This window comes from Vicugna pacos, chromosome 18, assembly GCF_048564905.1.
Source record: "Vicugna pacos chromosome 18, VicPac4, whole genome shotgun sequence".
NCBI classification, from domain to species: Eukaryota; Metazoa; Chordata; class Mammalia; order Artiodactyla; family Camelidae; genus Vicugna; species Vicugna pacos.
Window position 1 is genome coordinate 12,834,072 of NC_133004.1, and position 18,117 is coordinate 12,852,188.

The 18,117-nt window shown below is 47.0% G+C and overlaps 1 protein-coding gene across 1 annotated transcript in view; it reads right to left on the reverse strand.

Annotated features, from left to right (window-relative positions):
* SNX29 (sorting nexin 29) overlaps window positions 1-18,117 on the reverse strand; it is a 478,692-nt gene that overhangs the window by 67,084 nt on the left and 393,491 nt on the right. The window contains exon 19 of the mRNA XM_072942171.1: window positions 12,310-12,450. Within this exon, the coding sequence (XP_072798272.1) occupies window positions 12,310-12,450 (141 nt within the window). The remainder of the gene's footprint in view (window positions 1-12,309; window positions 12,451-18,117) is intronic.

An 18,117-nucleotide genomic window follows, 5' to 3' on the forward strand; every position in this document is an offset into this window, starting at 1 on the left:
ATTGTAGCAATGTCTCCAAAATAAAAATGAGATCCTATAATTCTTCCATTAAATCCTTAAATGGTTTCCTCCCCCAAAACACATGCATGTATACACACACATTTAAACAAATAACTATAGTTACAAAATGTGCTAATGTTACAAAGGAAAAAAAAAAAAACATGGGACTGAAAAATCCCCTAATGGAGAGAGATAATTTATACTGGGTAGTTAGGAGAGGTTTCCGCGAGAAGGTAGAATTTAAACTGAGACCTGACAGATGAGAAAGACCAGTCACAGGAAGAGTGAGGGATGGAGTGTTTTAGAAGGAGCTATATGTGCAAAGGCCCTGAGGCCTGAAAGAGCTCCACGGTTCAAGATCTAAGAGGGATACATGCACAGTGGCATGAGGTGGGGCAGGGATAACAATTCCTTGGCCACCAGGATGCTGAGAGGATTAAAAGAGAGTGTGCAGGCCAAGTCCTTGGCACTAGGTCTGGATGTGGTTAGCACTCAATGAATAGCTGCTATTCTTAGTAAGATGGCCCTGCGGATGTGAAGAAGGGCTTGTTTACTTCCTGCTGCTAGGAATAAGGCTGCCCAGTTCACGAGGGAGAGCTAAAAGCCAACATCAAAGGCTCCTTTATGATACAAAACAGTTCCATTTTCATGGGCTTATGGGGATCAGGCACTTAACTAAAAAAAGCTTCTAAACTCATTACAAAAAGAACTTCACTTTCCCTCAGAAGGCAGAAGAACTGAGAAAGAAATGACAAGAAAGTTCCAAGGAGGTGGCAAAGCTTAGTGTAATTGGGAACCGGTAGAGAAGACCAGCTCCCCAAAGAAGCAAAGGAAACCATGCCCCACCACTTCTAGGACACTCAAAGCTTTCTGGACCCCATCTCAGGGAGAGGGACTGTGGTGGGGGGTGGCTCTGGGTGCACATTAAGGAACATAACCTGGGGCCTAGTGTTCCTTTGTGCAAAACCCACTGATCCAGCCTCTACTGGTACTGAGCTTCATGCCAGTGTCTTGCTGTGTAGAGTCTGATAAGAAGTTATCACTCCTCTGGAAAATCAGAGCACTGAGGAGAGTAGCTGCGTAAACAAGTGCCTGCACTAAGGCATTATAGAGGCTGTGAAGGAAATGGGTGCCAAGCACATGGGAAACAGGGAGGAAGAAGAGGTGGTAGGCTCCACTGTGAGGGGAGCAAGAGAGGTTTCTTGGAGGAGAAGACAAGAGTGATACCTTTTAAAAGGAATGCACCAAGGATGGCATCCAGAAAACATAAAAGGATCAGAGAAACCAACAAGACAAGAACCCCAGTGGAAAAATGACTGAAGGATACAAACAGGCAAGAGAGGGAAGAGAAGATATGAAGGGTCAAAAATCATGAACACATCATCAGCCTTATCAGTAATCAGGCCAACAGATGAAAACCTCAATGAGATACCATATTGTTCCCGTCATGCTGGCAAACATAAATAAATGATCTGTCTTACGATGCCAAGGGTTGTTGAGAACAATGGGAATTCTCATCCACTTGGTTGGGAAGGAACACTTGGTGCCACCACCTTGGAGAGCGATTTGCAATAGCTAGGGGGAGTTGAAGACAAGCATGCCCTACGAGCCAGTGACTTTACTCACAGGTACATCTCCTATGAGTCTAAAGCATGTGTGGCAGGAGATATGTAAGGATGCTCACTGCAAAACTGTTTGGGTAAGGAAAATTGTAAACAACCTAAATGCCCATCAAAGGGAGAATAAATACGTACAACGTTGAATATCCACACAACAGAATATCAGTAAATACAGCAGTTATAGTTAATGATTAGAAGGCCATGCATCCAAATGTATAAATATTCAAAAAGGTAATATTGGTGAAAAATACAAAGTGTAAAAAGATATAATAAGACTGATATCATTTTATGTGAAGTAATAAAAAGGATACCCTCTCCTAAGCATATGTAATAAAAGTATAAAACCACAGACAGGAAAGACACACAACCATTCCATGGAGTGGTTCCCAATGGGAGGTGGGGTACGGACGACTCAGCTATATTTGAAATGTTTCATTTCTAAACATTAACATGTATTAAATCTGGATGATGATACATGTGTATTCATTACATCTTTCTCTGTATTCTAGGGCACATTTAAAATATTTTGTAATGAATTTTTAAAAGCTTGAAAGCCAATATGACAAAATGTGAACAGCTGTTAATTTTAGGTGGTGGGAATTGTGAGCATTTGTTATATTATATCTATATATTTTTTCTCTTCCTTTAAGAGATCATCACTGTATAGCCACATATCACTGCGTAAGCACCCTGGGAAACTCTTTGGCAGTATCTGATTGATTGATTGATTTACTTACTTATTTATTAAATGGAGATACTGGAGATTGAACCCAGGGCCTTGTGCATGCTAAGTATGTGCTCTACCACTGAGCTACACCTTCCTGGCAGTATCTGCTAAAGTGGAACATATGCCCACTCTGTGACCCAGCAGTTCAGTTCTTAAGTATAAACCCACAGATAGCAGGGTTTATATCCATCAAAAGACATCTACGCACAAGAATGTTAATTACAGCACTTGGTGTAATAACTGAGCCGGACTGGAAGCCACTCAAACATCCGTCAGCAGTCAAGGATAAAAAATATTGTGATATATTCATACAATGAAATATTCTCAATGGAATTCATAAAATGTGAGAAAGTCATACAATGGAATACTACATAGCATTGACTGCCATCTGCAAGAACATGGATGAAGCTTACAGATGCGACGGTGAGAGGGAGAAGCCAGACACAAAGGAGAATAGACTCTATGATCCCACTGATGTCAAGTCCCAAAACAGGCAAAATGAAGCTACTGTCCTAGAAATTAGGAGAGTGGCCACCCCGTGGGGAGAGAACGGTAAGAGGAGGCTGGGAGTTCTGCTCATGGTCTATTTCTTCTGTTTACATAGGTGTGTTTGTTTTGTGAAAATCCATCAAGCTATACACCTAAGATTAGAGGTATTTTAAAAAATGACAATAAAAGTTAAAAAAAAAAAAAAGGCCTACCACCATAAAAATGAGAGATACGGCGAGGGAGAAGAAGGCAAGAGAAGGGGAGAAAGAACCCAGCATGCACGTGACCGAGTGATCACAAATGACAAAAGAACAGCAATCAAACAAGCAAGGCTTGTCTGTAAACCCACTATTTTCTGCTAGCATTTGAGGCTGTGCTACCAGGTAACTTGCAGCGTCTCCCTGGATCCTCACAAGAGCCTGTGATGTCAGTGCCCTCGCCCCACGTGATGGCTGAGACAACTGAATCACAGACTTGCCTGACGTCACGCTGCTGGTGTGTGCCAGAGACGGGGTCTGAACTGTGGCCAGTGAGACGCCACAGCCCACATGCTCACCTCTTGGCCTCTGTTAATTCAGAAGCCAAATTGCATGGCTTCTAAAAGTGCATAAGGCCCATGGAGCTGCAGAGAAGGTCAAGGGGAAGGAGATGGCTTCCTCCATCCATGGGGGAGTCTCACCCCAGAGGCCGGGTAATGGGGAAAGAGCTAAAATGGTGGCAACCTAGGAAACTAAAGATGCTTTTTCCTCCCTAGCTCACTAAAGATGAGCCAAGATGGTAACACACAGTTCTCAAATGTTAATGGAAGTTCTGAAAGGGAAGGTAGCAATTATTCTCACTTAGTGGAGAAATGAATAAAAGCTGAGAAGTGCTCTTCCAGGTTGTGATTTTAATCAGGTGTCCAAAAATGTGAGGGGGAAAAGCAGACATAACGTGGGTTACGTATATTCAGAAGGCATTCAGAACCAGAAGGAGTGATTAAATAATGACATACAAGTAATTTAACAGCCCCAGAAAATATTTGGGGCAACACTTAATGCTCAGCAGACAGTCAAGTGTTTTATAATTCATGTCAATTTCCAAACCAATGGGTTCAGCACTGCTGTATCAGAGGCTGGATCTGAGATGAGTGAAGACGGGGAGTTGGCCACTTCTCACCGGTGAACTGGAGGGGCCAGATTCCAGTTGTGTCACCAGGCAAGGCTGATGCAAAGTCTTTGCAGACCCTCCTGCAAATGTTCTCATTCTTGGGTCTACATTCAGCAAGCAGGTAAGGCCTGAGATATTTCTATGCACAAGGATCAAAGACCTGTAAGTTACAATAGTGCAGGGACCCAAGGAGAAAGGGAACTGAAAGCCATACAAACTACTAGAAATAGATCGAGTTCACCCACAGATTTCTATGTAGCTTGAATTCATTTATTCATCAAATATGTTTAACTAAGCACCTACTACGTGCCAGGCACTATGTGAGATGCTGAGAAGACAAAGACTCAGCAAGCTGTTCTAATTCTTCTCTCTAATTTCATGGGATAACTGGGCGGAGGGAGGGGGAGGGAAGGACTGTGCATCAGGCAGCCCAGAGGGAGCATGAGGAAGGAACACAGAGGAAGGATGGCTGACACTCTTGAGTTCAGGGAAGGCTTCCTGGAGGAGGTGGGACCTGCAAAGTCTGTGATCTGAGACCACCAAGATGATTCTCTTGGACTCAAACTCTCCACGTGCTACACATGGAAAACATGCAGGTTGGGAACAGAGCAGCAGATACGCTTCTGGTTGCTGGCTCTGAATTATTTGTTTATAAAATGACCTTGATTTTTACATTGGATTTCAATTTGATATTCTCGAAAAGTCCTCCCAAGAACCCCCACCTACTAAACACACACACATATCTGCATATGTATGCATATGCAAATTTCAGGTCTGAAGCTCATCAATGTCTCTCTCGAGACAATTTTTCTGGCAAGACGTCTTCAGCAACTGCTCTCCTGGAAAATATCTTAAGAGGCTTTTACTGTATTAAGGAGAAGCACAAATGTGTGATGTGTAATAAGCCCAATTTCTTTCTTCTTGTTGTTTAATACATTAAGTCCCGGGACTATTTACACGGTGGTTGGCAGAGTGTCAAATGAGGAACAAGCTTGAGTTTATAGCTTCATTCAGCTGGAGCTTCTCGCTCCCAAATTTCTCTCTGGAAAACCTTCAGCTGCAGGGGATGGTGTGTGAGCTCCCTGTGTCTCCGTCCCAATTGGGTGGTGGTATTTGCATTGCCTTCTGGATCCTCTTCCACATGAGGGTATTTCTGGCAGAATCCCCCGAGATCATGCATTTATTTCCACGAAGAAGCCTGTGTCAACACGCGACTTTCTGCAGTGCCAGCTCCCAGATCTGGGTGGGAGTTTATGGGGTTCTTGACTGGAAGGCACAGTGCCATCAGCATGAGTCTGAGTCAATTCCTGATAGGAGCCACGGGACCTTGTGGGGAGGCTCACAGCCTCTGAGCCCGGTTTCCTCATCTATGGGACATTTTCTATGGGGCTTGATAAGAACTGCATGATAAAAAATGAATACAGAGCCTCCATATACATGACATATACATGATATACACATGACAAGCCTAGAACATGATAGCTGGCATTACTGCACACAGAAATACAGGGTTGGCGGGTGCTGGACTTGGTACTTACGTCAGGCTTGTCCTCTGCAGTAAGGCTGCACTTATGTGTCAGCCTGCTCCATCTCACCAGCGGCCCGCACGCCCCTTTAACAACCCGGACGCAGCACTCACCACGTGCAGGCGCTGTTGTGAGCACTTTACCAATGTTCCCACTTTAAACCCTCATACCACCACCAGGAGGGAAGCGCTGGGACTATCCCTGGTACACAGAAGGGGAAACTGGAACAGAGAGGCCAAGTAACTTGCCAGAGGCCACACAGCTAGTGAAGTAGTAGGAACCTTTTCTTTTCCTTTTCTTTTCTTCTTTACTCTCAAGGGTCGGCGAAGTCCTGCTAAATGAATACATGCACAAACATACCAGTGAATGACCACCTCTCCAAACACTCAGGTTCACCAGGAAAGCTTACAAGCCTGTGGATCGACTACGAAGGCAGCGGCTCTCAGCTCTGAAAATGGCCCCCACGTGAGAGCAGGTGGAGTGTGAGAGGTGGGTGGTTCAGCAGAAGGAGGAGGCAACCACGGGCCCTGGCCTCACCGGCTCCCTGACTTCTGCACCAACGAGGTTGAGAAATTGACTTATAGAATCAATATAAATGCCTACCAACTGAGCAATGGCTTGATAATGGACATTCACTCGTCCTCTAGGGTCCTCTGTAGCAGATTTGTGTGTGAGAGCGTGAAGGCTTAGGGCTCTGCAGACCATCTGCCTGGACCTATACATCAGCCTTGACACCGCTGAGCGAGATGACCTTGGACACGTCCCTTCACCTCCTGGTGTCTCCGTTTCCCCATCTGTGAAGTGAGGTAGTAGTAATAGTAATCTACTCCAGGCAAGGAAAGAGGTGTGAGGTAGGCAGAATCATACCTCCCCAGAAGATGTTCACACCTTCATCTCCAGGACCTGTGAATATATACCTTACGTGGCAAAAGGGATTTTGCAGAGGGGATTAGGGGCCTTGAGAGATGGAGATTATCTTGGGTTATCTAGCTGGGCCACATCTAATCTCAAAAGCAGAGAGCCTTTCCCTGCTGTGGTCAGCAGTTGTGACTATGCAGAAGTGGTCCAAGAGATGCAGCACTGAAGACAGAGGACGGAGCCACAAGCCAAGGAATACAGGAAGCCTCCAGAAGTTGGAAAAGGCCAGGAAACAGACTCTTTCCTAGAGCCTCCAGAAGGAACTAGCCCGCTGACACCTTGACTTTAGCCCAGTGAGACCTGTGTGAGACTTCTGACCTACTGAACTGTAAGACAATAAATGTGTGTTTTTTAAAGCCACTAAGCTCTGTGCTATTTGTTCAGGCAGCCATAAGAAGCGAACACAAGCTGCACAGAAGAAACAGGCACACGGACGGGAAGGACGTCCCCTGAGCTGCCCGCTTCCCCACCTGCTCCCTCATGTAAGGTTTATTGCCAGAACTCCTGCTGGCCTTTAGAGTATTTCCCCTCTGCAGAAAGCAGCTCTGCATCCCCTTCCTCGCTCTTCTCCAAGACCCCAAATGCACTGGGACCTTGGCCTGGCTCACAGGACTCCCGTATGAGAACTGACTCACTAGTCTTTCCCACTACCAGACCATGAACTTCGTGGAGGCACAGAGCGTACTTTAAATCATCTCCAACTCCCCGCACCTAGCGTGACACCCCTGCACTCTGGACGTGTTTGCCAAATGGAAGAATTCACCAGCCTCCGCGTTCCTCCAGATGCCCCTTGTTCCTGCCACCGTCTCCACCCGCAGCCCCACCGGGTCCTGCCGTCCCCAGGGCTGCATTCAAATCGGCACCTCTCCTGGAGCTGCAAAGGCGCTTTCCACGGCTCAGCAAGTGCCCATCAGTTCCTCCACTGCGGGTGTATGTGCTTTTAATGAGAATTTTAATGCATAATTTCTCCAACAAGTTGAATTATCTGCGGCTCGGAGGAAAGTGATCTGCCTAGCCTTAATGCCAAATGAACTTTCAGAGACTGACCCCATTATCCTAAGAACGAACGACAGTCTCTCAATTCTCATTTGCTCACTGAGCAATAATGTAGACTTTGAGTAGCATCATCAAAAGCACGCCTTCCATCTAAGCCCAAGTGCCAGCGAGATCCGTGTGGGCAGGGAGCTCCCAGGCGACTCCCTCAGATCTCGAGACAGCCAGCGCGGCCATCTGCAGAGGCTTGCCGGGCTCCTGCCTGCCCTGCGAAAAATACTCAGCCCAAAGTGGAGAACAACCTCCAAAGATGCCCTGAAAGTTATTCTACTCACTTCTGTAATTTAGATTTTTTTGATTTTGTGCCAAGACCCAGTGAAGTAAAGAAGATAAAAGGGAAACCTCTCCATTTAATTTCTGCTTGTTTATTCATTAATTCCGGCCATGAGTATCTCTGGTGTGTCAGGTTCTATTCTAGGAGGTGGAGAGAGCAATGAACAGAAACAGACCCAGGCCCCGTTTCATGAGCCTCCACTCCAGTGCAGTGAGACAGATGCTACTCAAGTACACAAATAAATCACTTCCACTCATAGTACGTGCTAGGAGATGTCAGGAAAAACGAAAACAGAGTCGGGCTAGAGAGTAGCATTAACAAGGGCGGACGCTTGGAAGGCCCCTCTCGGAGGAGTGAAACTGAGCTGAGACCTCACGAGTCGCAGGAGCTGTCCACTCAGAAATCAGGAAAAAAGCTTTCAGGCAGAGGGAGCAGCCGGTGCAAAGACTATGAGGCGAGAATGGCATGGAAGCCTTAGGTCAGTGTGGCTGGGTCTGCAGGGGGAGAGGAGTGGGGCAGGAGATAAGGCAGGGGAGGGAGTGGGGCACAGATCAGGGGACACCTCATAGGCCACAGTAGAGAGTCCTGAATTTAACTGGCACCACTGGTGGGTTTTACTTAACAGCGATTCCATCTGATTGGTGTCATACAAACCTCACCACGGCTGTGGCGTGGGAATGGACTGTAGGCAGCGCAAGAATGGGAAAAGGCAGCCATGGGAGGTCTGATGCCAGAGATGACAATGGCTGGGTTAGGGTAATCTAAGCAGGGAGGGAGGGAGGCAGGTGAACTGGAACCACTAAAAAGTGGAGGCCACAGAACCTGGTGTACCAGTTGTGGGTTGGTGGAGTTAGGTGCACATAACTTGATCCACCCAAAGATGCGTCTATACACCTTCATGGTCCAAGTGGGCAAGCGGATCATTCTTGAAGTGATCCAGTCAAAAGGTTCTGATGTGAGACACTTTGGGGGGCCCACTTAGAATCAAAGCTCTCTAGAAAATCTGCCCTCAGGGCATCAAAGTAGGTTTCCTGAGTGGTGAGGCCCAGTGGTCTCTCACCAGAGCTCCCCAGTGGCCTCTGCTGGGCAATGAAGCCCTGAATCCTGACTCATTTTGCCCTCGAAAACCAGACAGACCCTCAGATCTGTCCTGGGTGGCGGCCAAACTGTACTCAAGGGAAGCAGATATGTCAGATTATAGTCAGGACCCAACCAGCCAATTAAAAGCTAAAGGGCCACGCAGGCTAGATGGGAGGCCAAGGACCCCTGATGGCTCTGAGCTGTCAGATTCTTAGCTGTCAGATCCATGCCTGACCATGGGAGCAGGAACAAAGATCTAGTTATGAATCAGCCAGTGCACCTGCAGAAGCCGGTCATCACTGGGCCAGGCCCAGCAAGGTGGTACCTTTACTTCTGAGCTCATTTATTTGCAAACAGGGTTGTGCTGGGTGCCCTATGGATACAGATTTCTCAGGCAAAAAGGCCACTGCTGCTGAAAGTCAGTCCCGAAGGGACCGGGATGGGAGGACTGAGAGCAGGGCTGCAGGTGACCCACGCTGGAGGGGAAACTCACTCACAGTCCCTGCATCTGGTACAGGAGAGATCAGATTGATTCGTGTTCTGTCTAAATCACGTAACTCCAGAAAGCTCCCCAAGTCCTAGGGCCCGAGCTTCATCTCATTAACTCTGAGCCTCGCACACCAATGGACTTAGGGCTGGTGGCGTTCTTGGTAGCTCTGCCTTGTCTTATAGATTTTGCATAACTCCAAGGCTTGAGAAGAGAAAAGGTGGGGAGGGAGTTGCTTCGGGTTACAGAGAAAGCGTTCAGCAATGTGTGGGTCCCAACGGTGTTCACAGCCTAATCCCAGGGCCCGAGTAGCACTTACATGAAAAAGGGACTTTGCAGAACTTGAGACGGGAGATGATCATAGATTATTGGGGTGGGGGGGTGCGACGGTGGCACACAAGGGTCCTTATTAGAGGAAGAGGAATCAGAAGAGATGCGACTATGCTGACGGGGCAGAGATCAGAGTGACATGACTGCGGCTCTGAAGACAGAAGAGGTCACAAGCCAAAGAATGTGGGGGATGGGGGGATTCTCGACGGTGCAAAAGGCAAGGAATGGATTCTCCTCTGAAGCCTCCAGAAGGAACACAGCCTTGCCCACACCGTAATCGTAGCCTGGTGAGATCCGTTTTAGACTTCTGACCCCAGAACTGTAAGATAATAAACCTGGATCGTTTTAGACCGAAACGCGAGGTAATTTGTTATCGCAGGCATAGGAAGTGGAAACACAGTGAAAGACAGACGTGTCCCCAGTTCAGCCTTGTCCTAATTCCCTCAGTGAGACGCAGACAGGCCCCGTCCGCTGAGGAAGGTGACATGGAAGGGCCACCTCAGTGCAACGTTTCTGGAAACGAGAACGTCCCCTAATGATAATACGCTGGTTACGTCGAATTTTGTTTTACGACATTTTAAGACTTTTTGGATGGGTCCCGAGATTTGTATGAGCCTGCAAGCCGTTAGATTAAATCAGTATATAATAACCCCACACTTCTTTTCGTAAGAATTATTGTACTCTTTGAGTACAGGTGAGAATTCCTTAAACTACATTGTGAACAAGTGCAGAATTTCTAAGTCTTCTGTTTTGTAAGCTTAACTCCACTTTTCTTTAACAGAAAAAAATGGAATGGCAGATTTATTCTGGACCTGAAATAAACCTGCTTTATAACTGTTTAAATCATGATCCAGCAGCCCTGATGTGATCAGACTTCTAATTCGGTTCACACACAGAAATCTCCGAACATGTAAGCGTAACAGTCGGTAACAGTCTTCTCTGCGGAATTCCCAGTGTTGGGAGTGGGCCGTGGAAACTCTTGCTCTGGTTTTCTGTAATAAAGACTGCAGGGATATAAAATAGATAAAACACCAAGGTCCTACTTCCAGCACAGGGAAGTATATTCAGTATCTTATAACAGCCTGTAATGAAAAAGAATCTGAAGAGGAATATATACATATGTACGTATAACTGAATTACCATGCTGCACACCAGAAATTGACACAAAGTTGTAAACTGACTATACTTCAATAAAAAAAAAATAAAGCTAAATTGAGAAAAACAAACAAAAGGACTACAAGGAAGCCTAGGCAAGGAGCCTCTGAGAGAGAAGAACTAGGAAAGCCATCGCTTGTGGAACCCGCGCAGGGCTTCGTCCACACGACAGTGCCGTGGCGCCACGCTGCTTTGGCACCTGCACCGCCCCAAGGGCTTGTTCAAGCCAGTGCACGGGGCTCAGACCTGGAGCCTGGGGCGGGGGGAGGGGAGTGCAGGCTGTGGATCCGTGTGTCCATCAAGCTCCAGGTGAGGCCGATGCAACGGCTCAGAGGCCACGCTTTGAGAACCTCCGTCGTGGAAGGATGCCTCTAGCACAAGGCCCGGCTTCTCCCATGTCCGGGGAAGGGTCAGCTTTACCTCCTCTGATTCAACTGTCTCTACCAAGCTGGTTCATGCACTGAAAGTGACGAAGTGACCCTGTCTCCTACTTGACTCGGAGCCAAGGGTTCGCCAGCTTGGCTGCATACTGGAATCACCTGGAGAGATTTTAAACCCTTCAGTGGCCAAGCCTGACTCCAGACCAATTAACTCAAAATGGGGGTCGGGGGTGGGGGTGGGGAGTGGGTAGGTTTCAGGGTTCTCACAGCCTCCCGAGTGATCCAAAGCACAGCCAAGGTGCAGCATTGCTGCAAACATGAAGGATGAAGAAGTCACGCCTACTGGCTGCAGCAGGCAATGCCAGGCTTGGCTGTTGCCTTCGGTGACCCTGGCACGGTGGCACTTAACTGGTGCTCAGTAAATGCCAGCCGAATGAATGAACGCTGACTGACCGGCAAGCTTGTGGAGGGGTGGCACCTCCTTTCCCCAGGATACTTGGATAAATATACAGAAACAAGCTAGGTCATTATCAATCATTAACCTTTATGAGGCTGCAATAGAAGGAGCTCCTCCGAGGAAGTTTTCCTTGGGAAGTAACTCCACTTTCTTAAGTCCAAACAAGCATCATGAAAGCTAAGGATGAAAACTAGAAAACATTTTTTTTTCCAGAACAGGAGTCAGCAAACTATGTCCCACAGGCCAAATCCAGCTGCTACCTCTTCCTATAAATAAAGTTTTATTGGCACACAGACACACCCACGCGCGTCCACAATGTCTGCAACCGCTACCACAACGGCGGAGATGTGTATTTTCAGCGGACGTGGTCGGGTCCATGAAAACAAAAATATTTACTCTCTGGCCCTTTAACAGAACAAGTGTGTGCCCTCCCCTAGATCCATGCGACCCATACAAACAAAACATAACGCGATCATCTGCAGGTGGTGGGATTATGGGTGACTGTTTCCTTCCTTCCCATTTTTTCTTATTTTAGCCAATCTGTTGAGTTATGAGTTTACAGGAGCACGCACGTTGAAACCACCACCTGAAAGAAGGGGAACTCGTCTGCCTTGGTGCAGGCAGCAGCGCGCGGGCTGCCCGGCCTCCTCGGTGACGGGACCTACCTTGTTTCCAATGGCCTTTTTGGGTGGGAAGTTGTAGGCCCTCACTTGAGGGTATTTGTTCTGTAACTTGTGGTGTAAACTCCTGAACTCTGTGTACCGCCGGTAGACGTTCCACTCGTCATCTTTTATCCGGACGTAGACCTTTCAGGAAAAGGAGAGAGAAAGAAAATGTCAACGTCTCTTGAAACTGTCATGACAGAGGAGTGGGATTCAGGCAACGCTCCACCCAGGAAAACAGCTCTGCGAGGGCAGGAGCCGCATCCACCCCCTGAGCCTGGAGGCCCAGTGCCTAGCACAGAGCAGGGACTCAGTGTGCTCAGTGAACAAATGGGTCCACAAGAGAAGGACTCCACAGGCAGGCTACAGGAACAACACGCTGTACATCGTGTTCCCAATATCAGCAGAGGCCGACAGCCCGATTAACCTCAGAGACGCATTTCTCATGCTTTTGTCACGTGCATATTGTAGCAGGGACGGCTTGCTGGTGAGAGGCCAGTCATCCTCGCTGGCTACGTGCCTCCTCGTCTGTAAAGTGGAGCTGACTCACAGCACCTCCTCCCAAGGTGGTGTGGTGGACGTTCGGACATGCAAGCCGTGCGGCCATGCCCGGGGTCACACAGACCACCACACGGAGGGTTGGAACTCAATCTGGGGAAGGAGGCAGGGAGGGGGCCAGAGGTGATCTCAGCCCAGTTGGATGGAAGGTCACATCAAGATGGGATAAACACAACCCAGGCATAAGACTTCTTTATTTTAATCAAGACGTAACTCTAATGAGAACACTCCGCAGATGCAAAACGTAAGGGCCGTTCCATCAGCTTTTCACAGGCCCTTACACCTTCCAGGGACACATGGCAACTACAGCTCAAAGCCAAACAGAGAAACGGGAGAGAGATCAATGCATTTTTAAAAGTTACATGAGTCAAGAACAGCCCAGAGAGTAAAGTCTTCGATGATAAATAACTATCGTAATCTGCACTCACTGAACGTCAAGACACATCTTAAAACCCCTTTCAAGTATAAAAGTAGGCATCTCTAATGTGAATGATAAATTCTGCCTCTACATGAAAACCACTCTGTATCCCCAAATGCGTGCATTTGAACTTTGGTAAGGTGACCGTCAAGGTCTCTCATGATATTCTGTGAACAAGGTGAAGGAAGGAGAATTTAAACCAAAGAAGTTCAGTTAATGGATGGAAGTTTTCAGCGGAATTAGATGGAGAAATAGAGGCCTATCAAGTCTGTTAGAGGCCCCCAGGAGAAGAGAGACAGTAAATGTACTGGATGACAGATACCAAGTGATCTCAACTGGCCTGAGGGATGAGTCGAATGCAATATGATGAAATTCAAAAAGATCAGTGTCACATTTTATAAGACAATCCGAAAAAACAAATCCGTAAGTGTAAGATGGGGGAGATACGGCACAGCAATGGCCTGTGGGACACAGACAAAAATTTTAGTAAATTCAAGCTAAGTGAATAGTGTGAAAGGGCCAGCAAACAGCCCATGTACTCTTTAGACCTCATAAAAAGGTACGTGATAACTTCCAGAAAAAAGGAGATGACGAGTCTTGCTCTATTCTAAATCGACCTTACCAAATTAGGTTTTGGTTGCTACCTGTTAAAAGATGAATTGAAACACATTCAGATCACTTGCTACTCAAAGTGTGGTCCACATACCAGCAGCATCGGCATCACGTGGTGAGACGGTATCAATGCAACATGTCAGGCTCCACTCAGAATCTGCATTTTAACCAGAACCCCAAGTGATTCATACACACCTTAAAGATTAGAAGCGCAGGCCTTGGGAGCTGATTTGCAGCCAAATTAGCTGAAGGAAGATGGAAGACATTGGAGGAGGACAACCTGAGCCTTGAGATGCAGGAGGTAGAAATCTCTAAATTCCTGAAAAGGTTATAATAAGGAAGAGGAAAGACCAAGATGGTATGTTCTGGATGATTCCAGGAGGCAAACTTCTAGCAGATGGAAACTAGAGAAAGACAGATTTCATCAGAAAAGAACTTTATAGCAGCCAAAGCTGCCTAGAGAGGAAAAGGTATGTCTCAACAGGGTTCTTGGCACTGAGTGTCCAAGCAGTGGTAAGATACCTGATAGGACAGCTACTACAGTTACGCAAGGATCTGATTATCACACTGAAGGATACGTTAGATCCCAAAACTGCCTACAAAGGCCTGGTTAGTTGTGGAGAACAGGGGCTTCAGGCATTCAGTCTCCATAGACTGAGACATGATGAATCAGTTTGCAGCACATCTGGGGCATTCTTTGCATCCTCCCAAGTCACAGCAAGTGCTAGCTGCCCATCCAGTATCCAATTCCCCCAATATTTCTGGGGACAGCAATGTGTTCAGGAAAAAAAAAAAGTCCAGCTACATATTCCTGTTTCCCTTGCAGATAAGAGAGGCTAATGAGATGTAAGCAAAAATCACTGTTTGGGGCTTCTAAGAAAGCTCTTTGGAGAGATCTGACTCAGCTGACAAGTGCCTTTTTACTTTTCTCCCTGTCTTTTTCTTTCTTTCTCAAATGCAGATGTGATGACTGGAGCTCCAACAGCCATACTATGATCATGAGGCAATCTTGAGAATGGAAATAAAAAGACAAAAGGACTGTGGGTCTCTGATGACATTAGGGAGCCACCATACCAAATACCAGACTATCTATTCAAAACCTTTTTTTTAACAGAAGAGGAAAGTTGACCTCTAATTTGTTCAAGCTAATGTTTTAGAGGTCTTTGTAGTAGGGACTCTGATACATCTTAAATGGACTGTATGCTTGCAGCATATTCTTACACAAGTCCAAACATCCCCTGGAGAGTAGCAAGTTCAAGTGCCTGTCTGATCATCATGCACAAGACTAATTATCTAGATTAAAGGAGATAAACTATGGCCCAGTGGGTCAAATCCAGCCACATCTACTTGTTTACCTATGTTTATAGCTACTTTCACAATACAATGACAGAGTTTGAGTGGCTGAAAAAAAGACCATATAGCCTGCTAACTTGAAAATATTTACTTTCTGACCCCTGATCTAGATATTCAGAGAGTCCTCATCACTGTTATTTTTCTACTGACATATCCAAACCTAGCGTGGAGAAGGGCAGTGCTTTCCAAACATTACTAGCCCTTGGGTAAGCAACATTAACCATTTGGGACCCAGGAATTTGTAGCGTTCCAAAGCTTTCCTGGTGGTTCTGATGAGGGGGTGGTATAGTCTGAATGTTCGTGTCCCCTCCCCAAGTTTATATGTTGAAATCTGAACCCCCAATGTGGTGGCATTAGGAAGTGATTAGGTCGTGAGGGTGGAGCCCTCATGAATGGGGTTAGTGCCCTTATAAAAGGGAACCCAGAAAGCTCCCTCACCCCTTCCGCCACATGAGGACAGTGAGAACACAGCTGTCTGTGAGCCAGGAAGCAGCTTCTCACCAGACACCACATCTGCTGGTGCCTTGATCTTGGACTTCCCAGCGCTGTGGGGAATAAATGTCTGTTGTTTAAGTCACTCAGTGTACAGCTGTTTGTTACAGCAGCGCAAATGGACTAAAACAATGGGCAATTCGGGGAACCCCTGATGTAAACCAGATTATTCCACCTCTCTGACTATGCGTTTCCTTGTCGATAAAATGGAGCTGACTAACAGCACCTGGTCCCAGGGCAGTAGGGAGAGTCTTCAGGTACAGAATAAACCATGCGGCCATGTCTGGGATCACACAGACCACCACATGGAGGAGGTGCAAATTGATTTGGGGAACGAGGGAGAGGCCGGAGTTGAGATCAGCCCAACTGGATGGAAGGTGACATCAAGATGGGATAAGCACAACTGGGGCATACAACTTTTTTATTTTATTTTATTTTTAAAAAACTTTATTTTAATGAAGAGAACACTCTGGCGGTACAAAATAGGAGGGCTGTTTCATCACCTTTTACCAGCCCTAACACCGTCCAGGGACACACATTACTTCACAAGGGAAAACAGTGGGAGAGCAATCAATGCATGTTTCTAAAAATTACACAAGTTAATAACAGCTCAGAGAGCAAAACCTTCAAAGATAAATAGCTTTTATAATTTGCAATTACTGAACGTCAATATGTATCTTAAAAACCTCTAACATAATGATAAAAATTGGCAATTCTAATGTGAGTTATAAATTCTGATTCTGCATCTTTCCTAACACATTCAAGAGCCAAATCCTTCACTCCATGAAAGCACTGAGTTCCTTCTGCTTCTCCAATGGTCCCTTCCTGGCTTTCCATGTGGACCCCTCCTCTCCCGCCCCTGCCCTAAAGGCGGGAATTGTCCTCTCCCCAAGAGGAGCGTCCAGTCTCAGGTCTGTGCATTTCGGTTTTAGGTCAGTGACTCTCAGATCCTTCTCTCTAGTCTGGACCTCTGATGTGAACTCTGGACCAGACTTGGTAAAACCCTTCCTGTCTAAATCTGTACTCAGGATCTGCACAGCAAGCCTACTCCGCCTGGGACCTCGCTCCCTCGGTGAACGGACCTGAGCCAGAGACCTGGGCATCAGTGTCGACCACTGCTGTTCTTCAGCCCCCATCCAAGTACCGAACAGCAGGGCCTGCCAGGCCCACCTCCAGAGTCAGCCCCGCCCCTGCCTGGACCACTACAGCAGGCCTCCAGTTGCTCTTCTGGCCTCCCAATTTTCCCCATTCCATTCATTTTCATCTCCCCTGTTCAAACTCTTTCAACTACTATCTGTGAGGACGCTCATGCCAGAGACCGGGTCCTGGGGTCGGTACAGTGGGCAGCGTCTGCGGGCGTGGAAGGCGCCTGCGTCATAGCAACCATCTAACTTCAGGCTCCACCCCTTGCTTTGGTAAACCAGGATGGTGCCAACGGGCCTGCAGTCTTTTGAGTTCTTTAATTTCTTCAATTCTTAAAAATCTCTTGATAAGCAGGATGGTGCCAATTTGCCTGCATTCTCTAAAGACATCCTAAGAAAAAGTCCAGATCAAAGCAAATACCCTGTCCTAGAAAGAGCATCGCCCACTGGCCTTCCAGCTTTCTGCCGGTTGTATACCCTGCTATGGGGCACGGCAGCCATTCAAGAATGCAGAACCTCGAAATGCTAGGGTCAGATAGGACCTTGGAACCCATCAGTTCAACCCTTCCTTTTACAAGTCATAGGACTGCTATGTCAAGTACCCTCTTCTCATCCCATATCCTCCTTGATGTCTGGCTCCAGGGGACCCACGGCTGGGGGAAGCCACCTGAGCTGAGAATATGAGTATATGTGCCAGGGGGCGGGAAGACTATGGGCATGACGACTGGGGCAGGCAGGGGAGCAAGATCCTGGTGGCAGAGAGAGGAGGGTCTGACATCGTAAGAGTGTGAGCAGTAAGGAGCCACACTGCATGGAGCCCCCACTCCAATCCTGGCTCGGCCGCGTGCCAGCTGTGCACCCTGAGGGGGTCACTTCACCTCTCTGTGCCTCTGCTTCCTGGTTTGGGAAATGAGTATAATATTAACTCCTTCACTGGGTCTTGGGAGAATTAAGTGAGTTCACACATGGAATGGGCTTAGAACAGGGCCTGAGTGATATTAGGCAATTTGTTTCTTTCTGAGTCTTAGTTTACTCATATGAGAAATGGGTATAATCCAGAAAAAAAAAAGATGCTTGAAAGGATTCATAAAATTGCCCGAAGAGTTAACTGCCCCTGTTGCTGCTGTCATCATCCCCAAAAGCATGAGGTTCTGCAAACTGGAAGAAGCACCGCCACTGAAGCCACACCTGTCTCAGCTTTATGATCTCTACCAGAGGGTCTCTGCTTAGTAAAGA